We start from the raw sequence: 27,521 nt of genomic DNA on the forward strand, positions 1-27,521 counted from the left end.
CTTATGAACAAGTTTCCTCTTTCCATACACTCACATCAAAATGAACACCAACCAGCAAGACTGAAGTGTGATAGGCATTTAAAGGCTACTCTTTGGCACTCAAAGGTTAAGAGCATCCAATTAGTCAGCATTTGTATAGACCAAACCTTAATAACCTACAAGGATTAAAGAAGAACCACCAAAGCAACATGAAGCCCAAGAAGCCCAAGCAACTTAGTGTGCAATTGTGCTTCTGAAGATAGAAATCCCCCACAGAAACCAAGCCCACAATATCACAAACATTGCCAGAGCCTCTTCTCAAATCCCACTTAATTTCACAGTAAGCTCCCAGCTCAGATTAACAGGGGCCTGCCCCCAAAGGCCAGGGAGGTGAAATGAACAGGATGCAGGCTCAGGGCTGGTAAATGCTGATAAAAAGATGAAGAGATGGAATTCTAAATGGATGTCAGCAGTGGTTATGGGCAAACAGTGGTGTGGAGCTGGGTGGATTCTTCACCTCCTTGTCAAACCAAAGACACAGAAGTGAAAAGCAATCATGAGCAATTGGCAGCTTGATTAACTGGGAACTGTCTCTCCAGATCAGATGTCAAAGCAAGGCTTACATAGCTAATGGTAAAAAAAATCAGATGAATGGTTATCCATGATGCAGTTCTGAGAATGTCATGACTCCTTGCAAGAGCTGCCACAGAGCAGTAAAGGCTTCAGAGCTCTTCATTGGGTTGTTCAAGGGAACAGCCTTCTGGCATTATCTCATAGACCAAGCAGAGCAGAGAGAAAAATGCAAAAGCATCAGATTCACAGAGGTGCTGAAGAATCCCCAGGGCCCAGGTCATTAGGATGTCTGAAAGGCAGTCTCAACATGCTTGCTGGAAGCACAGAAACTTAGCAGTTTAACTCTTCATGAAGTAGCTGATATGATGGCACAGGAACCCCACAAGAAGTTCCTCACTAAGGGTGACCAACTCAAAAAGCAGCCTCCTGAAGAGCTGCAACCTACCTACAACAAATGGCTTTGTTTTGAAGGCATTTCTAAGTTCCTCACCACCGCAAGACCCAAAGAATCATTTTCCTGTGCTGCAAGACACACTTGGCCCTTGGGAACTTTCAAGTCTTCCTTCTCTCACTGATACAGAAGGGAAACCAGGGCTCAGGAAGAGAGTGTGGAGACAAAAGTCAGCAATTCCTTACCTTAAAAAAAAAAAACATAGAAAAATTAAGCTAACAAAAAAACCCTTTTGGTTTATCCCTTTTGGTACTGGGGAGGAAACACAAATGTGTAGCTCCAAGAGCAGCAGCAGCAGCAGCCCAGCAGCTACACTTTTTACAGTACACTTGAAATTAGAGGACAGCAGGAGTGGCTGAGAGGCATTAGAGTGCTGCTAGTCACATTAATTGAATATATATTGATTGAATCCTGAATGCCTTTTCAGTTTGCCTGACAAATTGGAGTGGCTGGGGTAACCCCTGGATAAATGCATGCTCTGTCTCATTCTCTTTTACATCATTCATTCCATCTCCTGGGAATACACAAAGGCTCTCTTCTTCTGGCTGGCCTCACAGATTTCTTTGCCTGCCAAGTGCTCAGGTGCTTTCTCTCATCCTCCCATTAACACCTTACTGATCTCACAGCCAGAACCTGCAGTGCATTTAAAGAGCCCTTTCCATAAGGCTGTAAGATAATCCTCCTCTGCTGTTTTGCTGCTGTGCTTCCTGGGAGCTGTCTGACATGTCCTGTGAGAGCAGAAGCCACAGCAAATGTCACAGGAGATACTGCAGTCCCTCATCAAGTTTAACCTTAGGTACACCTATGTAGCTCTGACATGCAGGAGATACTGATACATACTGAGTCCACTTTTATTAGCTTGTCTTTAAAGATAAGACATCAGCACCCTGACTGTGCACACAAAAAAGGTGGTGAGTGGTAGCCTCTCTGAAAATAGCTACATGGAGTGTCTAAAAGCAGAAGAGGAGGCTCAAGGGAGACCTTATTGCTCTCTACAACTACCTGAAAGGAGGTTGTAAACAGGTGGGGGTTGGTCTCTTCTCCCAGGCAGCCAGCACCAGAGCAAGAGGACACAGTCTCAAGCTGGGCCAGGGGAGGTTTAGGCTGGAGGTGAGGAGAAAGTTCTTCCCAGAAAGAGTAATTGGCCATTGGAACGTGCTGCCCAGGGAGGTGGTGGAGTCCCCATCCCTGGAGGTGTTCAAAAAAGGCTTGGCTGTGGCACTTGGAGCCATGGTTTAGTTGTCAGGAGGTGTTAAGTAACAGGTTGGACTTGATGACCCTTGAGGTCTTTTGCAACCTGGTTGATTCTGTGATTCTATGATTCTTGTGGTCCCCACTGCTCTCAGTCACATCCTGTTTGCCCACTGGACAGAAACAAAACTGCAAGTGCTACAGAGTCATGCAGACATCAAAAGGAAGGTGAGCTGCATTTGCTGCCTGAGTGACATCACCTCTAACAGTTTTTGGATTGAAATCTGGTTACTGTGCAACTTGGCAGCATAAGATCACAGCTCAGGCTTCCCAACACACACTGAAAGAAACCATTTGCATTAAGCCTTTCAGGTATTTTTAGACTAGGCAGTAAAACAAACACTGGAAGATTATTTCCCTGCAGTTCACATCCTGAATCTGGTTTGTACTTCACTTGTACTCAGACAATGCTCCCATCACAGATCATGAGGAAGATTTCCTTCAACTCAAAATGACTTCTTTGGAAAGTCCTTTTGGAAAGCCTCCTCCTCTAGGACAAGAGGAAATCACCTGAACCTTTGCCAGGGGAGGTTTAGATTGAATAATAGGAAAAAATCTCTTTAAGGAAAGAGTGGTCTGGGATTATAAAAGGTTACCCAGGGAGGTGGTGGAGCCACTGCCCCTGGAGGTGTTCAAGAAGCCTGACTGGCAACAATGGTATTAGGTGGACAGCTGGACTCCATGATCTTGGAGATCTTTTCCAACCAAAACAATTCTATGAAATCTGTGAGGGCAGTCATGTCCTGTGGTCCTTCATATAGCACTCCCCCAAGAGAGCTCCAGCAGCCATCCCAAGAGTTCAACCCTGAGATGCTGAACCAAAGGGCTGTTTTCAACTACCAGCACTTCACAGGCACCAGGATCTCATCCTTAATTCCTTCAGATCTTCTAAAACCTTGCCTGTCACACCACAGCCTCATTCCCTTTCCTCAGAAAAACAAGACAAACAAAAAGAAAACAAAAAACACCACCCCAAAAAAAGTCACCAACCAACCAACCCACCCAACCCCTTGCATCTGATCAAATGCAAGCACATGAAGCAGGAGCTGGGGGGTTACAGAATCAGGCAGCAACACTCCCCACAGAAATACTTCTACATGTCTAGTTGTTGAAAAAAGCCAATGACCCACATTGATTTCTGCTGTGCAGACACACTCTGGGATATAATGCACCTGATAAAAATATCACTCATTCCATACCAGAATTGAAGTGTTTGCAGAATGAGAATATAGGAAAAATAATTTAAGGGAGAGGGGGGGGGGAAAAAGAAGAGAGAAACTAATTCTGTAGTGCCTGGTGGAGTGGAATTAGGCAATTACATTCTGAAAGGTACATCTCAGAACAGAACTGTTCAATACTCAGATCTCTGCATTTCCTTCCACTTCTAATAGCACAGTTTTAAGAGCATGCACACCAAGCTCAGTTGATTAAATCAAGGGGGGAGGGGGGGCACAAAAAAGCCTTTCCAATGTGGCTATTTTCCCTCCCGTGCTTCACTCTGTTAGGCTGATGGTGATTTAGTAGTAGCTTCCTCCATCTCAACCTCTGCTGCAACTTGGACTTTCCACCACCTCTCTCATTACTTGACAGTCAGTGTTTTTTTTCCCCCTCACACAGGACTGGGCACAGGGGCTGGATCAGATGCTGCTGTAGTCGGAGCCACGGGCAGCCAGAGCCGCTGCTGCTTCCCACTCCACCACGAAGAAGGTAATGGTTCCAAAGAAGCCCACAACCACCATGATCAGGAGCTGCCACTGCAGAAGGAAGTAGTTGCTGTAGAAATATGCAACTGCAGCACAGATGGACTGAGAGAAAACACATAAAAAGATTATTAGTGGAGATTTCCATGAATATTACTACCCCAGGATTATCAGACTGGCACAGACAGCTCGATACGCAACCCTCGGCAGCGTGCTTCCAGGAGATAAAGCATCTTAAAACCTCAACATATGCTTTGATTTGCAACAGATGTAGCTTTTACTTCTTGTTTAAGTAGTGTTCACTGCTTAAAGAGAACACAGAAGTGTTTGCAGCATCCCAAGTGCAGTCTCTCTGCTATTTGAAAACAGTTTGTCTGGAAACAACACTGCCAGGGAAGACTTTGAGACAAAACCCAGAGAGCTGTTTGCAGTTTCACAGCATCACAAACTATAGCCTGGAGAAAGCTCAGGGGAGACCTTATTGCTGTCTACAACTTCCTGAAAGGAGGTGGTAGCCAGGTGGGGGTTGGTCTCTTCTCCCAGGCAACCAGCAGCAGAACAAGAGAACACAGTCTCAAGCTGTGCCAGGGGACATTCAGGCTCGAGGTGAGGAGAAAGTTCTTCACAGAGAGAGTGATTGGCCCTTGGAATGTGCTGCCCAGGGAGGTGGTGGAGTCCCCATCCCAGGAGGTGTTCAAAAAAGGCTTGGCTGTGGCACTTGGAGCCATGGTTTAGTTGTCAGGAGGTGTTGGGCAATAGGTTTGGACTTGCTGATCTCTGAGGTCTTTTCCAACCTGGTTGATTCCATGATTGTGCTGTACAGCAAAGCAGCTGGAGGCTTTGACAAGCAGAGAGTCTCACTTGCAATCTCTTCTTTTTTAAATGAAAACTGTCATTAGAACTCATTTAAAGGCTCTCTGTATCCCATGTCTATCTCTGATTCTGACTTATTATGGAATCATCATAGAATGGCTTAGGTTGGAAGGGACCTCAGAGATCATCTACCCCAACCTTCCCCACCGTGGGCAAGGACACCTCTCAACTAGATTTGGCTGCTCAAGGCCTCATCCACCCTGGCCTTGAACACCCCCAGGGAGGAAGCATCCACAACTTCACTGGGTAGCCTGTTCCAGAGTCTCACCAGCTTGATACTGAAGAACTTCTTCTTAAGATCCAGTCTAACCCTACTTTCCCTCAGCTTCAAACCATTCCCTCTTGTCCTGTCTCCAGACACCCTCATGAAAATCCCTCACCAGCCTTCCTGTAGGATCCCTTCAAGCAGCAGCTATAAAGTCCCCCCAGAGTCTTCTCCAGGCTGAACAAGCCCAGCTCCCTCAGCCTATCCTCATAATATCACCAGATTTGTGCACAAGGGAAAAGGAGAAGAGCTTTCTGAAGCAAACAGTTGTCATCTTCTCAGCTACACCTAGGTTGAGCTCTGCTCCCAGCACCAGCTTGCTGCTGGTGTTACCATGCACACACAGTGCTTTGCACCACCATTTCTCTGCCCATCTCTCTGACCAACACAGAGTTTGACCTGGGAAGTTCAGTCAGCAAACAAGATCAGTGCCAGTCAGTGAAGTGACCTATCCAAAACACAGCAGCTGTATTCATCATGTAGGAGGACTTTCCATTGAGCTACCACAGATGCATTGAATTTGGCATTCAGACAACTTAAGGACAGCTGAACAGGACTTGCTTCTTCTAGGGTCTGCAGACCCACCTGGAAACTCCCAGTGCCAAGAAACAGCATCCACAAACACTTTAAGCCCTGGTTGCACAACTCATCTCCTTTTAATTCACAGCCCTCTGGCAAAGACTTGAGCAAATAAATTCAGTCAATGATGATTTAAATAAAATCAATCTAGTGAACTGGAGCAGGCTTTTGACTCTAAACTACAATTCCCACCACTAAGCTCCCACCTTTGAGTAAGAGCAGCTTCATTACATAATCACACCAAGCTCTACAGTCAAGCTACTCCTCCTATCTAAAAACCTTGTGGAAGATAAAACCAAGCTGAAATCCTTTGCAGAAACACAATTGCTCTGAGCTCCTTAACAAAGCAAGATCAGCACTGCAATACCAGTACCAAACCAACAGTCAAGCCTTTCAAAAGGCTGTGTCCTGTAATACCTGAACAAACTTGAAGATGGCAAAGGCAGGAGCACTGTCTTCTGAATACAGGAATCCTAGGATACTGAGGAGCTGGGTGTTGAAGCAGCTGTCCCCCAGGCCCAGCAGGAAGCTGCAGAATATGGCTACCTCTTTGCTGGAGAAGAAAAGAGAATCCAGTTTAGAAGGTTCATGTTCAAACAGCTCACTCATCTAGAAACTATTTTGGGCAGGCTTCTTTGGAAAGAGACAAGGGAATCACAGAATGGCTGAGGCTGGAAGGGGCCTTAGAGATCATCTATTCCAACCTCCCTGCCATGAACAGGGATGCCTCTCAACTAGACTCAGCTGCTCAAGGCCTCATCCAGCCTGGCCTTGAACACCCCCAAGGAGGAGGCATCCACAGCCTCCTTAGGCAGCCTATTCCAGACTCTCACCACCCTCATACCGGAGAAATTTTTCCTAAGACCCAGTCTAACCCTGCTCTCCCCCTCAGCTTAAAACCTTTCCCCCTTGACCTACTGTTATACACCCTTATGAAATGTCCCTTTGCAACCTTCCTGTGGGATCCCTTCAGGTACTGGAAGGCAGCAAGGAGGGATGAAAGTTACCCAACTCTTACATTTCACTGGAAAAGAGCTGGGAACACTTGGCTTGGCAAAAGGCAGAGTTACATCACGTTTTAATTTCTTGAATGACAAGACTTCTGTTAACTGTGACCTGCAGTCAGCTCCACAGTGAGTTAGAACCACTGGAAGAGTTCCTTTTGGTGCTTGGAGCCACAAAAGCCCCAAGGCAGTGATTAAGCACACGGTGAGTTCATAGAAACTGCAGCAAGGTTACAGAAATACCAACTGACTCTGCAGCAAACCACTCCAGATAAAGAAGTGTCACCAGCACAGGCACAAACCTGGTGCATTCTGTAAATGCTTAGAGCTGCAAGGCAGCAGCTGGCTGCACAAGCTGACAAAAGTGCAATTGCACACAAAGCTGGACAAGCACACCCCCAAAAGTAAGTTGCAGTGAGGAGATAAAGCTCCCTACAGTCTTCCCCTGAGGGAGACAAGCACAGCATGGCTCCAGGTAGACTTGGGACAATCAGACTTTGGAAAGCAGTACAACAGTGCAAGGTGCTCCCAGCTGGAGTAAAACTGAGCCCAATGTGGGTTTAAAGCAAATTGAGCCCCTGTCAGCCAGTACACAACAGCTGCTGCTCTCAATGTTGTACTAGACACCAAGAATGTCAGTTCTCAGCCACAGAATTGCCACCAACTTATGCTGGGGTGCATCAAGGAGTGTCCAGAAGGTCTAGGGAGGTTCTCCACCACCTCTACCCCACCCTGGTGAAACCACACCTGCAATATTGTGTCCAGTTTGGGGTCCCCACTTCAAGAGAGACCTGCAGGGGAGAGTCCAACAGGAAGCTACAAGGATGATAAGGGAACTTGAACATCTCTCCTACAAAGAAAGATTGAGAGAACTGGGGCTGTTTAGTCTGGAGAGAGAAGGATGAGAGGGGATCTCCTTAATATCTGAGGGGTGGGTGTCAAGATGAAGGTGCCAGGCTCTTTTTGGTGGTGCCCAGTGATAGGATAAGGAACTATGGGTACAAGCTGGAACACAGGAGGTTCAACCTCAACATGAGGAGAAACTTCTTTACTGTATGACAGAGCAGCAGAGTAGGCTGCCCAGAGAGGTTGTGGAGTCTCCTTCTCTGAGAGTCTCAAAGCCTGCCTGGATCCATTCTTGTGCAGCCTGCCTGCCCTTGGTGATCCTGCTTTGGCAGGGGGGATGGACTCGATCTCGGGCAGTCCCTTCTAACCCCTAACATTTTATGGGTCCATGAGTCATGCTTTTCATTCTTCTGCCAAATGCAAACTCCTAATTGGGCTGCACACTGGTAGAACATCTACCTTCAGCAAAGAGGACTCCTGAAAGCCTTTGCTGGGGCATTAGTCACCACATGGAAAAGCAGCTTCCAGGAGTTTCGAAGGTGCTCTTCATATGCCTCTTCGGCCGCTGCAGCTGAGGAAGAGCATTCACATACCTTGGAATCATGTAAGCCACATCATCTGTTCCTTCCATGGGAGCAATGGGGGCATCATTTGGCATGTTGAAAAAGATTAAATAGAAGGCTATGAAATGGACAAGGATGCCCAGCATCACCACGGGGTTCCTGCCAAAACGATTACTCTTGCTCAGCAAACCAAAGACTCCTCCACCTGGGCAAGCAGACAAGATGGGAGAATGACATCAGAACTGCCAACAACAGAACCAAACTCAAAACACTGCAATCAGAAAGGATGAAAGATTAGAAACTTAGCTTATAAGCCCCACAGCAGCCAACTGAAAGAGCTGCTCTGCTATGAAGACAGACAGAGGGAGTTGTGCTGTTCAGACAGGAGAAGAGAAGGCTCCAAGACCTTCTTGTGGCCTTCTGGTATCTGAAGGGGACTACAAGAAAGCTGGGGAGGGACTTTTGAGGGTGTCAGGGAGTGATAGGACCAGGGGGAATGGAGCAACACTAGAAAGGGGTAGATTCAGATTGGATGTTAGGAAGAAGTTCTTCCCCATGAGAGTGGTGAGATACTGGCACAGGTTGCCCAGGGAGGTGGTGGAAGCCTCATCCCTGGAGGTTTTGAAGGGCAGGCTGGATGTGACTGTGAGCAACCTGATGTAGTGTGAAGTGTCCCTGCCCACAGCAGGGGTGTTGGAACTGGCTGAGCCTTGAGGTCCCTTCCAACCTGACAATTCTATGATTCTATGAAATGAGGAGAAACTGAATAATCTTAGAGAAAAAATCTGATGAAGAGTGACTGAAGGAGCTGGGGATTTTTAGTGTGAAAAAGAGGTGGCTGAGGGGAGACCTCACTGCTGTCTACAAGTACCTGAAAGGAGGTTGTGGAGAGGCTGCTGGTGGTCTCTTCTCACAGGTGACAGAACAAGAGGGAATGGCCTCAAGCTGCCACTGGGCAGGTTTAGACTGGACATTAGGAAACATGGTTTCAGGGAAAGTGGTCAGGCATTGGAATGTGCTGCCCAGGGAGGTGGCAGAGTCTCCAAGGCTGGATGTGTTTAAAAGTGGTTTGGATGTGGTGCTTGGGGCTATGGTTTAGGGATGACCCTTGTAGAGTAGGGGTCTGGGTTGGACTTGGTGATCCTGAGGGTCTTTCCCAACCTGAATGTTTCTGTGATTCTGTGACTTGGGAGGAAACCAGCCCCAAGGAGTCTGCCTGACCTACCAGCCCCAGCTGCCACCACCTTTGGGCTGCCAGAGGCACCTGGGAAATGTGGGCAAGAGGTTTATCAGATGATTGCAGGTGAAGACACTTAACCTTCCTGCAACATTCTCCCAGCAGCCACTGTTTTCCTCCAGCACTGCAACAGTACTCAGTGAAAATGGATGGCCTGGTGCTCAGCTCTTAACTGCTAACACCAAAACATAGATCCAAGCTGCCAGTGAGCAAAGGCAGTGGGCTTTGGGGGTGCCCTTAAAGGCAGTGGGCTTTGGGGGTGCCCTTAAAGGCAGCAGTGCTTGAGTTTAAGCACAAAAATAGAATCATTTACTTAATGACCACTCCTTGCATTCAATTGTATTCAACTCTCAGCTCTCATTTAACATGAGCTAACTGTGTTTAAAGAACTCTTTAGTGTAACACTTCACAAGTGTGTGTTACACCACTGAAGAGCTGATAAAAATCAAAGCAGGTGATATTTAAAACCAGGGTATCAAAATGCTGGAAGCTCCCCAACAACACTGGACCCTAAGTCTCATTTATGTCTCTGTACTAACCCCAAAAGCACACAAAAATCTGAGGCTTCATGGTCCCCACTCTTTCACTTTCCACATTCACTTTCCAGGGTGCAACATAACTCCCAGGGCAGCAAGGAACCACACTGACAATTTGATTTCATGGGGTTTTTGTTGTTGGTCACAATCATTGCTGGAAGCCTGAAAGCCACTGTAGAGTGAAATAAAAACCAACATTTGGGGTAACTACATCATCTTAATCCCTTTTTTTGACTAGAAGGTAGTAAATTTAAAAGACTCACCTAAAATTTCTCCAACACCAGTAAAAATGCCAGAGAGCCCAATGAGGCTTTTCCCCTCACTGCCAAACCTATTCACAGCACCAATGCATGTTCCATAGACTCCAGAAAAGAAGGTTAATTCCAAACCTTGGAAGAAATCAAACACAATGGGTAGATGAGATCAAAGTTGGTAGAAAGTTATGTCTAAAGGCTGGGGTTTCCCCACCACCACCACAGTACCTTTCCAAAGCATACATTGAAATCAGGTATGTGTAATAGAAGCAGTTAAGGGATTTCAAGCTCTGTAATTATGATCATTCTCATCTCATTCTATATTAAAGTGCCACTGAGTAGCGTCACATGCACTTGGGTTCAGTCCTGCCTCTCTTGACAATCCCTACATGCAGCTTATACTCCTGCTTTCCAGGAACTTTGGAATGTCATGTCTAAGTTCTTTTGTTCTCCTCAAATTGTTCAGCCCAGAGAAGGCTCCAGAGAGGCTTTATTGCAGCCTTTCAGTATCTAAGAGGGCTTCAGGAGAGCTGGAGAGGGACTGTTTACAAAGGCAAGGAGCGACAGGACAAAGGGCAATGGCTTCAAACTGGAAGAAATTGGATTCAGATCAGACATTAGGAAGAAATCCTTACCCATGAGGGTGGTGAAGCACTGAAATGGGCTGCTCAGAGAAGTTGTGGAGGCTCCCATGCCTGACAGTGCTCAAGGCCAGGCTGGAATAGGGCTTGAACAACCTGGTCTACTGGAAGGTGTCCCTGTCTAAGACAGGTGGGTTGGAACTAGATTATCTTCAAGGCCCTTTCCAACCCAAACCATTCTATGGCATTCTTAGGAGAGCCTCCCTGCCTCCCCAAATACCAGAAGAGCAAAGATTCCTGCAACTTTGCTATAGATACTGAACTAAAAGTGAGAAAGAGCAACTACTGTTAGTTTAAAACTCTTCTATCAACTGCCATTACCATGTGCAAACATAGAGTCAGCTGTGTCAACCAGAGTGATGATAACCAGCCACCAGTGTAAAACTGCCAGCTCTTTAACAGAAAGTGCATTTAAACCCATGCCAAGTGGCATGCTCAAAGAAAAACCTCTTAGAAAAACACCATTTTTGGTCCAATTTACCTTCCCTGCCTTTTGCTGCTGCCAAAATACAGCACACTATACCCCTGATCTACACAGAGGAGGTTACCTGACATGGCAACTGCAGAGCCTCACAAAAAGGGATGAGCTTTAAGCAGTCTTAAGAATTCCACCATCAGTTTTGGAAAGAAAAGCTTTTGCTGGCCTCATGGGGTTTTTCTTCTCTTGCATCAAGCAGCAGTATTGACCAAAAGCCACCAGGTGGCAGCAATTTTTTCCAAGCTGGATTGATGGTTTTTTTTCCCCCCCCTGCTACCTACAAGACCAAATTCCAGCTGAATCAGGCAAAACTTGACTGACTCCCTTCCCTTCTTACCTTGCTTCATGTCCTGCTTGACACTAAACATCCAGGCGCGTTGCAGTGAGTTAATTTGTGTTAACTCAACACTGTGAAGTAATTTGTAACTCAGATTAGTGGCTGGCACAAACTGGCTTCACAGCTACTGTTGTTATTTCTCTACCAGAAGCTGACTGCAAGCCACAGCAGGTATTACAGCACCATTCCTAGTCTGCTCACATCTGAGACTGCTGTTAGCTCTTGTAGGTGAGAAGACAATTTTTCTCTACAGTTACTCAGAGCTGAGGGTCTTAAACAGAAGCATTCAGGTTGGAAAAGACCCTCAGGATCACCAAGTCCAACCCACAACCCTACTCTACAAGGTTCACCACTAGACCATATCCCCAAGCACCACATCTAAATGACCTTTAGACACATCCAGGGTAGGTGATTCAACCACCTCCCTGGGCAGCACATTCCAATCCCTGACCACTGTTGCTGTGAGAATTTTTTTCCTAGTCTCCAGTCTAAACCTACCCAGTCACAGCTTGAGGCCATTCCCATTGGTTCTGATTACCTGTGAGAAGAGACCAGCACCAGCCTCTCTACATCTTTACAGGTAGCTGTAGAGAGCAATGAGGTCTCCTCTCAGCCTCCTCTTCTCCAAACTGCCCCAGCTCCTTCAGTCACTCCTCATAAGATTTATTCTCCAATGCACCTGTTCTTCCTAAAGCTTCCTTTGACCATGAACAGATCTACAGCTGAAGTCAATTAAGGAGCAAGAAACCAGCCCCCCCCAAAAAATTCCTTACAGGATCCCAGTAACATTTTGAACATTTGATATTTTGGGGGAAGATTCTCTGTAGTGTATAGCAAAAAGCAATGGATTTATTGTATGCATTGTTAGACCAAGGTCCAGCAATGGCAGACCAAGGTCCATTACAATTGCCAAAGAGAGCTCTTGCCACAGCAAATACTAATGACAAAAATAGCTGAAAATGGCTAAACTTTTCCCCACCAGAACCAAGACTAAAATGAACACCAGGCCTCAGTGAAGAGCACACTGGAAAGAGTACCCTTCAACACCACTTTTGATTCAAATGCAGTGCAACTGCACCAAACAATCTGGAACCTAATGAGAGTGCAATCACACAGAAAGCAGCTGAGTAAATCCTGCCTAACCCTCAGTCTGGGTGACTCAACTGACCAAGCATTACTACCTCTGCTAGCACTTGCAGATTTAGGCACACCCTCCTTCCACACAGAAACCATTTTCCAGAACACCACTGTCAGAAGTAACTCACTCCAAGTTAAATGAAATATTCAAGGCCTGTTTGCAGAGAGGTGGGATTGCAGTCTTGCTCTGGGGTTAAAATTCCAGGCTATGCCCTGACACTGCTTACACACTCTGCTTGCTTCATACCTGTGTAGGCTGTTGTAACACTGAGCAGCAGGATCTCTTTGGTGAAGCTCAGCTTTATAGATTTCTCTGTAAAGAGATGAGAGTGAAAATTAACAACTGAGAAGACTATTAAGACAATTTACACTTTATTTTGCTCTTTCCCAAAAGAGGTTAACAGTCTGCAAACTGGGAGTTTATTGCAGTGCTGAACAAACCAACCCTGACTTGCCCTTGAAGGCAATGTTATCTGCAAGCCTTTTCTGTGAGAAATGCAAAGGGGGAAATATTAGAGGGGAGATACACAGCTTTCAATTAGCAGGCAATTTTCTGCTCCTTGTATTTTTCTTTTGTCCTCCCTTTCAGCCCATGCTGATTGCCTCCTAAAAAGATAAGTAAATTCCCAGTGAACAATTTGAACAGTCCCAGGCAGACCACACCACACTTGAGTGGAAACTGCAGATGCTCCAGGTCAAAACTGTTGGTCTTCACTGGGATCACTTGGTGACAAAACCCACCACATCAATACTTTGTTATCTTGTGTTAGTGAACTGGGTCTGGGTTTTTTTTAAAACATTCATGCACTAACTCTCCCAAGTGGTGACCTGTTTGTTTTGAGCTCATCCAGATAAAGGAGCTGTTGTAAAATAGCTTGGATCTGAAACTACAGGAAGGAAGCACCCCTCCAAATCTCTCCTGGGCCACACCAGGGTGCAGTTGAAGCAAAGCCTACTTCACTTTCTTTGCTTGCAGTCAGTTTGCCTGGTATTGCCAAATGCAGGGAGCACTTCTGCAGTGCAGCCAGCCAGCTCACATCAATCACACAGCAACAGCAACTTGCCCCCGTGTGAGTTCAGTGGTTCCCAAGCTTTTCCAGTTGCAAACTCCATTTTGGTTAGGCTAAAGAAATAAAATGCCCAAACAACTGAATTCCTAGCAGGGTCAACATTTACTCACTTGTCATCTCTGACTATAGAATCATAGAATGGTCTGGGTTGGAAGGGACTTCCAAAGCTCACCCAGTCCAACCCCCTCTGCAGTCAGCAGGGACATCCTCAACTAGATCAGGTTGCCCAGAGCCCTGTCGAGCATTACCTTGAGTATTTCCAGGGATGGAGCCCCAACCACCTCCCTGGGCAACCTGTTCCAGTGTTCCACTGCCCTCAGGGAGGTTTGACTGCCATCTGGGAGTCATTTTTCCAAGCAGGCCACCTCTGAAGGGCTACACTCCAAGTGGAATAACTGAAATGCATTCTTAAAACCTTCTTTGTTCACATATGGTTGGTTTGCATGGTTTGCACATGCTCACAGCATCAGCAGAATCATAGAGAGATGGAAAGGAGACATCAGTACTTTCTGAAGCAACTTACTCCATAGAACTACTTACTGAAGGCAGCCACTGCTTTTGTCAGTCTGTTTTGTGCAGACCTGGGTAAACAAACAACTTGGTCAAAAGGGAAAAAGAATAATCACAGCACATCACTAAGCAGGAAGGCAGCTTCATTTTTCAAGCTTTCTGTATAATTTCCAGCCCAGCATTCACTGCAATATGCTAATACATTATTAAAAGCTTTGAGAATCTAAACTACTAACCACAACATTTGCTTTCTGCACTTAAAGGCAACAAAGCTGGTGAGGGGTTTGGAGCATAAGCCCTATGAGGAGAGGCTGAGGGAGCTGGGGTTGCTTAGCCTGGAGAAGAAGAGGCTCAGGGGAGACCTTCTTGCTGGCTACAACTACCTGAAGGGAAGTTGTAGCCAGATGGGGGTTGGTCTCCTCTCCCAGGCAACCAGCACCAGAACAAGAGGACACAGTCTCAAGCTGTGCCAGGGGAGGTTTAGGCTGGATGTTAGGAAGAAGTTCTTCCCAGAAAGAAAGATTGGCCATTGGAATGGGCTGCCCAGGGAGGTGGTGGAGTCACCATCCCTGGAGTTGTTTAGGAAGAGACTGGATGAGGCACTTGGTGCCATGGTTTAGTTGATCAGATGGTGTTGGATGATAGGTAGGACTTGATGATCTCAAAGGTCTTTTCCCACCTGGTTAATTTTGGTTCTGGTGAGTGCCATTCAAAAATTAACCTGGTTATCAGAAGCTTTCTCCTGAGCAACTTGATCTTTCTTTTTTTTCCCCTGACATATTTATTGATGTTTTTTCTACTGTTTTCAGTGCTCTTTAAACAAAGCAAAACTCCTTAAACTGATGCTCGAGGCAAAAGTGTACTGAATCTACCCATCTGTGTACCTATGCATTACTAATGTATTTATCAGGCTGGTGTATGTATACAATACACATTTACAGAAGATATGAAAAGATGTTTCAGCATGTAAAAGATAAGCTATAAAAACAAGGGAGTCATTTGTTTATTCCATACTTTAAGCTCTGTTGATGAGGGCAAGGCAGACTATAAATGGTGAATGTCTGAAACAATAATCACTAGGAGAAAAAGGAGGTGCAAGTTGTCTTTCCAAAGGCAGTGACTTACTACTGGAAAAGCTTAACGTGGAGCACTACATGCAACCCTTGAAAATGTGTCATGGAAAGAGCATAAATCCTCCTTGTTATAGTAGCAACACTTCTCCATTAGATCTGTAAATCCTGCAGAACAGGTTGTTCATAACTTTTATGTTTCCAGTGCAGAGAAGGGGAAAGCAAACCCACAACAGTGCACTGAAGAGCAGGAGCACAAAGACGTAAGCGACAACATGTTATTGCCACAAGCACTTACAAGCTGTCCCCCAGGATTTCATTAGCAGAATCTTCCTCCCCTGGAGCTTTTGTGTCCTCATGTCTCCTAATCAGAAAGAACAGAACTGTGCCCACAAGACTGATAACAGTCAGAGCAATGAAGACAGTCCTGCGATCGCCCTCTGCGGAAAAACAAAGCGGAGCCGTAACTAGATGTGCCAAAAGAAAACTCCCAAGCCAAACCAATTCAGCTACTTTCAGAAGAACTAGTACAGACACACTACGTAACACTGATTTGCTGGCTTACCTTCCAGATGGATCAAAAGGTACCCAGCTGCTGGCAAATTCCTGTCTCAGTTTTATCATGCCAATAAAATAGCGGCACGTTAAAGCGCCACGCGCATTTCCTGCCATGCAAAGGCTATGACCAAGGAGGAGCCAATTAACAAAGGAAGTATAAATTGTTAGCAGAAGAAAGGACATCTTTCAAGACTTACATAATTGAGTGGACACAGTCAAGTACCCCAAGCCCCTTCAAACTACTAAAAGCAGCTCCTAAGCAGCATCAGAAATATCAGTGGCCTAACATCACAAACTGGGAGGCTTGACAACTGCAAAGGTGACCCTAACTGTGGCCTTCCAGTATCTGAAGGGGGCCTACAAGAAGGCTGGGGAGGGACTTCTCAGGTAGTGATAGGACTAGGGGGAATGGAATGAAGCTGGAGGTGGGGAGATTCAGGCTGGAGGTGAGGAGGAAGTTCTTCACCATGAGAGTGGTGAAGCCCTGGAATGGGTTGTCCAGGGAGGTGGTTGAGGCCCTGTCCTTGGAGGTGTTTAAGCCCAGGCTGGATGAGATTCTGGCCAGCCTGATCTAGTGTGAGGTGTCCCTGCCCGTGGCAGGGGGGTTGGAACTAGATGATCCTTGTGGTCCCTTCCAACCCTGACTGATTCTATGATTCTATGAAAGGTCTTAAAGGGAAAAGGGACAGCACCCAAAGTGCAGCTGGAGGAAGATCACCTCTGCCCCAGCACTAGCTCTGGGGCACTGATCAACCTGTTTGGCAAGGCCAAGTCTGTACTACAAAAGTCATTCCCATTTATGGCTATTAAGCAGGCAAAAAGGAAAAAAAGCCAAGAAGCAGCTAATGGTTGTGGTTGAACAAGTAAATGATCCTGAAGATATTGCCTACACTCAGATTTATTTCCCCTTTAGCTCAAAGGCAAATGTAAAATTGTTCTATATCAATTAAAAAGAACCTCTTGTGTGATTAGAGATCAAAAAGAGATGATGTGCTTCACCTTGAACTGCCTCTCACATTTTTATGTAGGTAGTAAAAGGAGGAAGGAATTGATTTTTAAATGCTGTTAAAGCTCCCAACATCAACACTTTTTAATAAAGAGGAGTCTCAAGGCATTTAGAGGGGGGTGGAGGGGGGAAGTGTAACAACAGAACTCCCTCCCAGTTAATTGCTCTATTCCATGGTGAGCAAGAGCAGTGAAGCTTAGAATGCACAGAATTTCAGGCCCACCAGGTTCCCAGTGTCTCCAGTGCTTTTAATAACATGTAATCCTTGGTGCTCAAGGTGAAGGAATGTGGGAGCTGACCTTTAAAAGTTAACCTGTGCTGAGCTAACAAGCCTGTGTCCATGGAGAACCTGAAAGGATGGATCTAAGAGACATGGAGTGCAATATTTATCTCAACAGGGCTGTACTTCTGAGGCCAAATAATTACCATTTAAAAGTCAACATCTTATTCCTGCTTGACTACAGCAGAAGCAGCCTCATCTTTTAAACATTAAGAGGATTTACCATTCCAGGTGGTGTTTTACTCTAAGACTACAATAAGGACTACTCAGTCACCAGAGAACAGGAAAATCAACTCTATTTGTTTAGAAAATGTTGCTTTTCAAGCAATGCCTGCTCTTTTTGTAATTAAAACCTTACCTTTTGCTCTACTCCTTAGCTGATCTCCCACCCACCTTGCCTTAAACAGCTGCCAAAAACCTCTGCTTTAAAACCACTGAGTCTCAGCCACTCTCCAGCTTCTTAAGAATATTAATGAAGCTCACTGCTCTCTACCTCCTGCTCCTTACCAGTCTAGCATGATGTCAAATGAAGGGAAAAAAAAACCCACTGTAGCAGTAATTACAATCCCATGAGGAAGTTAAGTCTTCATTAACTTTCCAAGAAAGGAAGACTGAGTTCTTTGCACACTCTTCTGGCACTGCTGCCAGTTGAAGCAGCAGCAGCTGCCCACTCTCAGCCCTGGCTAACCTGTGCCTTGCTCCTGTTTTGTGCCAGCACAATGATCAGTGCAGCCATGAAGTGAACTGGGATGCTCTTCCTTTCTTTCATAGGTTAATCAGTCTCCAATCTGATTAAGAAGGACAGTCTACACCAGGGACTGACTTTGGAACAGAATAGCCATTCCAGAATGTCTTCTCCCCAAAGCAAGCCTACTTGGGCATAACCCTGCAACAGGGAAAAATCCCACAGCAGCCCTTGTGGGAAACCTTCTTCTACACTAGCTTCTGAGCCAATATCCTAAAAGGAGGTACTCAAAATGCACTGCACACAGGAGAACAACAAACAGAGCACAAGGGCTGTGTGTACCATGGAACACAATCAAAACAAAACCACTCCAAAAGCAGAATCTAACAATAAATTGGAAAAAGAGAAGAGCTGCCTGCTATTGCACAAGATCCTTGCCACTTCCCAAGCCATCATTCTACCTGCTTTTACTCATGCTACCACAATTCAAAGGCTGGCCTTTCACACAAACAAGCAACACTCACCTGATATGTGAGTTTTCCCTTGCCAAGCAAAGTAGATGTAAAGGTTTCCAAAAAACAAGCTGTGAACAGAAAGGACAGGACAGGTGAGCAGCACTTCTTCTGGGATAAGGTTAAGGTTGCAGCATCACAGCAGTAATGCTCTGTGCAAGCACTAGCACTGTGTAACTGTGGGGGAAACCAAGACCACTGCCTCTCCATGCAAACTGCTTACTCAACACAACAGAGGGCTCTGCCCCACAATGCTTGCCAGTCATTTTCAAGGATCAAAGCACAAGGTGGAAGGAAAAATGAGGAAACCTGTATCTATGTTGCCTCTCTCTAGATATGCAATTTTGGGAGGGTAGAGGTTACAGAGCTGACATTTATGGAGAGGATTTTGTAATACACCCTTACAGGAGTCACATGTCTTGTCTGGAGCACTGCCCCAGCAACACTAAATTGCTTGTGAACTACTTAAGGGAAATTCTATGTTCCTACCTCCAGCTTCCTACAACACAGCAATTTTGAATGAATACTGATTCAAAACAGCCTTACAGCCAGTTTTCCTCATTTGCATGCACAGTGTTCACTGTGAAACACACAATTAGGTGGGTTTGTGGAAATTGCTACTCTAATAACATACTGAGATGTTAAGGAACACAAGGATGCTACTGATTCAGACTGATGTTCTTCCTCTTCACAGAGTATTCTGCCCTCACAACAGCATCAGCAATGCCAGCTACTGCAGGCTCACCAGTCTAAGCACCTTCAACCACTCATTCCTCTCATTATCCCCCACTATCCAGTACTGCTGTATGAGAGGAGCCATTTGTGAACCTGCTGCTAATTATTTGACCAATTTCTGATCTTGCTGACATGATCCCAGCTCCTGTGGCAACAAGTTCCAGAAGTTTAATCACCCACTGTATAAAGAAACACTGCATCTGGTTCAAAGCAACCCTCTTCTAGTTCCACTGACTCAAGTTCTAGCACAGCAGCATGTGGTAAACAACAGCTCTCCACTCAGCTCACCTGCTGCCTTTGTATTTTATAACCCATCAGTTTTATCTTCTCAAACACTTCCTCCAAAGGAAAGTCCCAGACTTTTTAGTCTCTTCAAGACAGCAGCTCTTATCCTCTTGTGCACTGTTGGTTTTTCTCCCATTATCCTAGCTGTGTGACACTCTCCTGAGAGGTACAAACCACACCTGCACATAATACTCAGTGGCAGCAACACAACTTCCACTACCTTGTTCTCACTTCCTTTCTTGATGCCAAGCCTCTTGCTGACAGTTTCAGTTGAGGCAATGCTCAAAGCTTAAGTCAAGAGAATATTAACAATGAGACCTCTTTTCTGACTTCTAGGCCCCAGGTCTAACTTCAGTATCTTCACTTCAAGTTGTCAGTGAGCAGCAGGGTCTGAGTGTTCCCTCAGGGAATGAAGGCTGAGAGTCAGAAGGCAACATCCAGCAGAGAAAATGTCTCACTGGCTAGAGTCCAGCCCCACAATACTAAGACAAAGTACACAGGGCAGTCCTAAAGACTGTAGCCAAGGTCAGCCAAGAGTCCAGACCATCATACAAGCTTCTGTTAATGAAGCAGATCTGAGGTCAAGCCAGGATATCAGTCAACAGGCCAGAGCCAGGCCTGGTAACTGCCACACATCCTCAGTGACAAGGCAGAACAGAACAGAGTTAAGAAAGAAAGTCACTCTGCATACCACCAGGCTCCACAGCCACAGAGAGGCATAGCTGAAGCAGACCTGAAGACCATGCCTCCTCCAGTAAAAGTAGAAGCCCAGAACTGAGTTTAAATGGGGCTCCTGAGTCCATAGGCAGACAGGAAGGGTGTGGTGGAGGTGTCAGGTGAGGCTGCTCAGGACCATCAGGGCTTATCAGGGCACTGGGAAGCCTGACACAAATTAGCACAGCCCTCCATGATCAACAAGATTTCTGCTACAAATGTCAAATGCTCCCCACAGAAACAGATCTCATATCCAGAGCAGAGGCTTGCAACATGCAACTTTCATTCACTGTTCTATAATAGAATAGAATAAGAGTCTAAAATAGAATTAGGCAATAGAAATGTTGCTTTCAGCTCTCCCTCTCACTTCACTAACTGCAAGGCACCAGTGGAGTACTTCTTGATGCAGTTTCCCACTCACTGACAGATGTAAAAAGCAGAATGTGTCAATAGCCAAGATTAACAAATAAAGCTTACCTGGACTGCAGGAGTGCCCAAAATACTCCACTGTTCCTTCCTATGGTGTTTTCATCAGAATTTACAGTCAAGCAATTCCCCTGGGCTGTCCAGAGCACTGAAATATAGGCAATATATTCCTTAGGAAATAATATTTTAGAGGCATATTGAAATGCAGTAAAGATTAGGAAACAGGGCAAGAACAATTCTTACCAGCAGCTGCAATGCCAATAAAAACAGAAGCAGTGTAGAAAGCCCAGGTAGCAGGTTGGATAAAAACTGCAATGTATAGGCTAGAATAAAACAGAGCAGTTTGATGAATAGAACAGATGATGCTCTTTATCAGACCTCTCACTTAGCATCTACCAAATCTGCCACTCTCTCCTAAGTGATATTGGAAAATGGTTTAGATTGCAGGTGAAAAAAAAGGGAATCTTTTTACTTCACTATGCATGTAGAAGAGAATCAGAGAATGTCTTTGGTTGGAAACAGCCTTAGAGATCATCTCCTCCAACCTTTCCACCATGGGCAAGGACACCTCTCAGACTCAAGTCCTCATCCAGCCTGGCCTTGAACACCCCCAGGGAGGAGGCATCCACAACCTTCCTGGGCAGCCTGTTCCAGAGTCTCACCAGCCTCACACTGAAGAACTTCTTCCTAAGATCCACACTAACCCTACTCTCCCTCAGCTTCAAACCATTCCCTCTTGCCCTATTGCTAGACACCCTCATGGAAAGTCCCTCTGCAGCCTTCCTGTAGGTATATATCCTGTAGACATACTTCAGGTATTGGAAGGCAAGCAAGAAGGTCCCCTCAGGAATCTTCTTTTCTCTAGGCTGGACGATCCCAGGCCTCTCAGCCTATCCTCATAGCAGAGGTATTCCAGCCCTTGGATCATCTTTGTGGCCCTCCTCTGGACTTCAACAACTGTGTCCTGCTTATGATGGGGACACCAGAACTGGATGCAGTATTCAAGGTGGGGTCTCAGAAGAGCAGAGTAAAGGTGAGGAATCACCTCTCATGACCACATAGTCATTAATAGGAAACCACAACCTGAACTCCACAGTCAGCAAAGTCTGGAGATGCTGTGGCAAAAACACACTTCCAGGGGGCTGAAGTTCACTCTGCAGTTACCCATCTACTGCTACAGGCAGTACCTCTGCAAGGTGCCTTCCTTAGCCAGCACCTTTCCATGGATCCTGTGGCAGCCTTAGGTGTGAAAAGAAAAATGAAATTAAGAATTCAAGGGGACAAAACAATATCAAAAGGAATACTTACCTATAAAAGACACCACTAACAACCATGGAGAGCTGAGGTCCCACTATTGCTACCACTGAAGGTGAGATAAGATTTGATGCAGAGAATACTCCATAAATAATGGACATGCTACACAAACAAACAACAAAGAGGAGATTAAGTGCTTAAAACACAGGGCATAAGTGCAACTGATTAAGCATTTAAAATACAGGCTGTGAGCAAAATTAATTCAGTATTTGAAATACAGGCTGTTAGGTGCAACTGATTTAAGAATGCTCAGTCTATTCCAAAAGATGAAGTTAAATACAGACACAAGTGACTGCACAACTTTCATGCTCAAACATTTCCTTCCTCTCTTCTGTTACCTTCACCCATTGGGGTGCAGGAATGCACAGTGTTTCCTGGATTGCTGAAGAGAGTCCCAAACTAGTGCAGACAAGAAGGTCTTGTAAGGTACAACATGCACTTATCAAACTGCCTTGAAAAGAAATACTCTGTTCTGTGCCCAGTATTCAGAGAGGAGATTGCTCCAAACCTTCATCTATCAGGCAGGTTTTCATCTTCTGCCAAATACACTACAGAAATGCTATAGAGAGATTTTGTGCCAGCTGTATTTTCAGTTTAAATTGAGACAGTAAACCCAGCAAAGCAGCAAGCAGGTTTTCCTACATGACAGATTCCTTTGGCACACAAAAGACCCCTGATCATGCTTGGCAAGTTTGGCTTTGCCAGTGCAATTAACCAACTAGGAGGAAGGCTTTTTGTGGTTTGCTTCTCATCTTTCTGACTGCTCCTTTCACATTTCTGCTGCAGTATTTCCTGGAAGCTGATCCACACCAGCTACCCTCCACAAACACAGAGAGGTGCACAAAGGCAAGCAAGCAAGGCCTTAGTTAGCAGTTCTGTTTTAAAACTTCCACATTCTAAGACAGAAGACAAAATGGGATGACTGTATGGTTTGGGGGTGGTTTTTTTTCCCTCCCTCCAAAGAAAACATGCAAACCAGATAGGTAGCTCAGCTAGGAATGATTCAGAGCAGAAGCAGAGCGAATGGGAGAAGTCTGGTGTTAAACTGCTTTAACTGTGTTATTAAATGGTGAAGTCAGCAGAGCACCACAATCTCTTGGGAGACAGAACTGTAACCAGCTTCCCCCTGCAGGGAGCAAAGGAACAACATCTGTGGAAATTACCTGGTGTAGCCACTGCCATGAAAGTCTGTGCTGTTTAGATTGGTGATAACAGTTTGCTGTGAGGAGAAGAGCACACATGGTGGCAGGTTAGAATACAACCCCTGGCTTGACAATGCTTGCATCAGTTTGAAGTCAGAATCAAACATCAGAATCGATCACTGACAGGCTCCACAAACTACTTAAAGTGTTAATTACAAAACTCACAGCACCTCCACAATGAAGGTGAAGGAGACAGTGGTCTATGTTTGAAGCAGTAATTAGTACTTTAGGGTAACAAAATTATTTCATCAGAGACCTTGAAATATTTCACCAAAGTGTTTGTTTGACTGAACACCTCTTCAGTGCATGACAATCTTAGCCTAAAAAGTGAGGGAAGAAAGGACAAGTGTCAGTACTTGTCATTTGACCTAACCATGAGCTTCTGCTTCCTGTTCAGTATCTTTATTGATGATCTGGATGAGGGGATTGAGTCAGTCATCAGCAAATTTGCAGATGACACCAAGTTGGGAGCAGGAGTTGATCTGTTAGAAGGTAGAAGGGCTCTGCAGAAGGACCTTGACAGGCTGGACAGATGGGCAGAGTCCAGCATGATGGCATTTAACAAGTCCAAGTGCCAGCTGCTGCACTTTGGCCACAACCACCCCATGCAGTGCTACAGGCTGGGGTTGGAGTGGCTGGAAAGCAGCCAGGGAGAAAGCGACCTGGGGGTACTGGTTGACAGCCAGCTGAACATGAGCCAGCAGTGTGCCCAGGTGGCAAAGAAGGCCAATGGCATCCTGGCCTGCATCAGAAATAGTGTGGCCAGCAGGAGCAGGGAAGTCATTGTGCCCCTGGACTCAGCACTGGTTAGGCCATACCTTGAGTACTGTGTCCAGTTCTGGGCCCCTCAGTTTAAGAAGGACATCGAGACTCTTGAACGTGTCCAGAGAAGGGCAACAAGGCTGGGGAGAGGCCTTGAGCACAGCCCTGTGAGGAGAGGCTGAGGGAGCTAGGGCTGCTTAGCCTGGAGAAGAGGAGGCTGAGGGGAGACCTTATTGATGTCTACAACTACCTGAAGGGAGGTTGTAGCCAGGAGGGTGTTGGTCTCTTCTTCCAGGCAATCAGCACCAGAACAAGAGGACACAGTCTCAAACTGCACCAGGGGAGTTTTAGGCTTGAGGTAAGGAGAAAGTTCTTCACTGAGAGAGTTGTTAGCCATTGGAATGGGCTGCCCAGGGAGGTGGTGGAGTCACCATCCCTGGAGGTGTTTAAGAAGGGATTGGATGTGGCACCTGGTGCCATGGTTTAGTAATCATGAGGTGCTGGGTGACAGGTTGGACTTGATGATCTTTGAGGTCTTTTCCAACCTTACTGATTCTATGAATCTGTGCTAAGAGCTTCCGTTCTTTTCTGGCTGCCCATTATTTCTCTGTTCCTTTTTTTTTCCCCTTGAATCAGCTTTAGTGATCATGAGACCATGTAGTTAGTTGGCCTGGCAGGCAGATCTGATGGAAAGTCACCTGTAAAGACTGTAATGACAATAAATTGCATGAGCAGTGTGTCTGCTTCAGCAAGGTGGTGTGAACCAAAGCAGAGCTCCAAAGATCACTGGGCTGCACTCACGGACACGCTGCCCTGCAACCTGTGCCAAAACTACCTTAAGTAGTTATTTCTGCAGCACAGTGGAGGACATTTAGATGTCTGAACCTAGAAAGTATTCTTGCATGCAAGCAAAGAGAATCTGTAAGACCTGCAGGCTCAGGAGGCATGTTGAAATCTAACTGTCCTTCAGGCAAGTAACTAATGCTGAAGCAATGTCACAAGTTAGAGGAGCTGGGCTAAGTGTGACAGCAGCAGGATTCTAGACATTTGAATAGTAAGAGACTGCAATCTGCTTCTACCAGTAAATTTGGACTATGTTATGCTCTATTTTTCTTCAGCAGGCAAAGAACAACACAATACTAAAGCAGGAAATTACTTATTCAGATGGAAGGTGACTTGGCAGTTCTAGCAATTGTGGAAGTCTGACTACTTGTCAGATGTTATCCTCAACACTCCCCCTCAATGGATAGTTTGTTAGAACAGAAAAATATGTTAGAGTAGGCAAAACACTCTAGGAAAACCCAGGGGCATGGTTAATGGTAACAATGAGGGCAAATCATTTGAAAGGGGCTACATAGAACAATCAGAAGGCCCAATGTAATTGTGAAATGTTGCAAGTGTCACAACAGACACTGTTTTGAAGTTCCAATCTTTGGTGAGATTGATCAGCTTTCTAAGAACTCAGGCACACTTCTATATGCAGCTATGTTATCCCAAAGAGACAAACTGCTTCCTTATCCAGTTAACCAAGTTAAGCTAACACTAAACCAAAAGGAGGCAAAATGTCAAGGTGTCTGGGAGATTTAAAAAAAACAACCAAACAAATAAAGCAACTCATACATTAGAGTACACAACAACAAAAAATAAACAAAGAAGGAAAGGATGAAGTCTGCAGAAGAGTAGGCTCCAAGCAGACCTTATTGTGGCCTTCCGGTACCTGAAGGGGGCTACAAGAAAGCTGGGGAGGGACCTTTTAGGGTGTCAAGGACTGATAGGACCAGGGGGAATGGAGCAACACTAGAAATGGGTAGATTCAGATTGGATGTTAGGAAAAAGCTCTTCCCCATGAGGGTGGCAAGACACTGGCACAGGTTGCCCACGGAGGTGGTGGAAGCCTCATCCCTGGAGGGTTTTAAGGCCAGGCTGGATGTGGCTGTGAGCAACCTGCTGTAGTGTGAGGGGTCCCTGGCCACGGCAGGGGGGTTGGAACTGGCTGATGCTTGAGGTCCCTTCCCACCCTGTCAGTTGTATGATTCTATGAGCAGCTGTGATAGAAACATGGCAAACGCTGAACTCCAGACCTACCGCGACGTTGCCACACGTCTGGAAAGCAGTGAATATAAACATAAAGGAGAGTCCCAAAATAATGATGTTGAAGAGTTTTTTTGATGCAGGAGACATTGTGTGGTTTGGGGTTGTTTGTTTTTTTCCTTCCCAAGTCCTCACTTTTGGTCTGGAAAACACTTGATTTTTCTTTTAATCTTTTTTTCTTAATCTCTGTTTAAAAAGAAACAAAGAAACAAACAAGAATAAACCAAACCACCCCAAAACCCCCCCAATAAAACATCAACAAAAAAGCCAAACCAAATGATAAGGTCATTAGTAACCCAATGAATTATACAGACCACATCATTATTTTCCTTTTGTACCCAGTGGTCATTTATTTTGCCTGCAGTCTTTGCACTGAGGCTCCAGGCTAAAGTTCCCCCTTCGAGGCGTAACACACACGTGCAAAACAAAGAGCTCCCAAGCACCAATCGATAACAACCGCCCCCACCCCGCCAATAAACCTCAAAATCAAGCTTCAAAAATGATTACTTAGAGGTACTTAGCAGCAGCAGCTAACTAATCAAGAAATCTGTTCACTCTCTTAATAAATGTACAGCAAACTCAGTACCTGGGGGGGATGGGGGAGGGAATATAAATAGAAGGAAAAGAGAAAGGTCTGGTACAGAAGGTAAAGTTCACAACGATCAAGAGCGTCTTTACCTTTTCCCATGAAGTTAACAGAGCAGGCTGCAGCATGTCACTTCTTCATGATATCGTTTTCCCTCCAAACAAAGCAGTTTCCCACATAACGAGCTAGTCAAGCAGCTCAGTTCCTCGGTTCTAAATCCGAATTCTGGCCCCCTGCTTTTCAATCACCTGACAAGGGAAAGATGAGACACGGCTGAAGACGAACCCTTTCCTTGCATGTTGGACAGGAAATAAGGAACATTTCACAACCTGCATCAGCTGACCCAGCCCAGGCAGCCCTTGGGCACTATGGGAAATGCAGTTTTAAGGAAATCCTCTTTTGCTTCTTGAAAAGGTGGAAATCTTAGACTCACAGCACGGTTTGAGTCGAAAGGGACCTTTAAAGGTCACCTAGTTAACCCCATTGCAGTCAGCAGGGATCTCTTCAACTAGATCAGGTTGCTTGGAGACCCAAACAACCTGACCTGGAATGTTTCTAGGCATCTCCCTAATCCTTACAAGATTTATACTAGTTTGTGGGAAGTATTATCTCTGTCCACAAAACAATCCCCAACAAGATAAAAATTAGCTGAATTCAAACATGCAATTAGTAACTCTAAAGGAAAAATGATTTCTACCTTGGAGAAACCACCCAGCTCAGTGCCACCAGCTCACAAGCCCTGCACAGTGCTTCTGCCTTCCATTGCCTCAGGGACCCAGGAGAGGACTCTTCATAATCTTTCACAGCTTTGTCTCAGGGAGCACCATTAAGTTAATATTTTACTTGACAGTATCTCTAATACATTTAAGACAATTTAATCTTTAAATTCATAGAATCATAGAATGGTTTGGGTTGGAAGGGACTTCCACAGGTCACCTAGTCCAACACCCCTCTGCAGTCACCAGGGACATCCTCAACTAGATCAGGCCACCCAGAGCCCTGTCAAGCCTC

The 27,521-nt window shown here is 45.5% G+C and overlaps 1 protein-coding gene across 1 annotated transcript; it reads right to left on the minus strand.

Annotated features, from left to right (window-relative positions):
* Positions 1-3,860: 3,860 nt before the first annotated feature.
* MFSD11 (major facilitator superfamily domain containing 11) lies at positions 3,861-26,828 on the minus strand. Its single transcript, XM_054170955.1, has 14 exons — positions 26,603-26,828; positions 25,919-26,110; positions 23,033-23,088; positions 21,864-21,971; positions 20,799-20,878; positions 20,607-20,703; positions 18,408-18,466; positions 15,653-15,794; positions 14,315-14,355; positions 12,952-13,017; positions 10,121-10,246; positions 8,115-8,289; positions 6,089-6,224; positions 3,861-4,059 (listed from the first exon to the last, which is right to left on the minus strand). The coding sequence occupies exons 2-14, from the start codon at positions 26,012-26,014 to the stop codon at positions 3,892-3,894; spliced, it is 1,350 nt and encodes a 449-aa protein (XP_054026930.1). The 5' UTR covers positions 26,015-26,110; positions 26,603-26,828; the 3' UTR covers positions 3,861-3,891.
* Positions 26,829-27,521: the final 693 nt, after the last annotated feature.

This window comes from Dryobates pubescens, chromosome 20 (genome assembly GCF_014839835.1).
Source record: "Dryobates pubescens isolate bDryPub1 chromosome 20, bDryPub1.pri, whole genome shotgun sequence".
In the NCBI taxonomy this organism is placed as follows: domain Eukaryota; kingdom Metazoa; phylum Chordata; class Aves; order Piciformes; family Picidae; genus Dryobates; species Dryobates pubescens.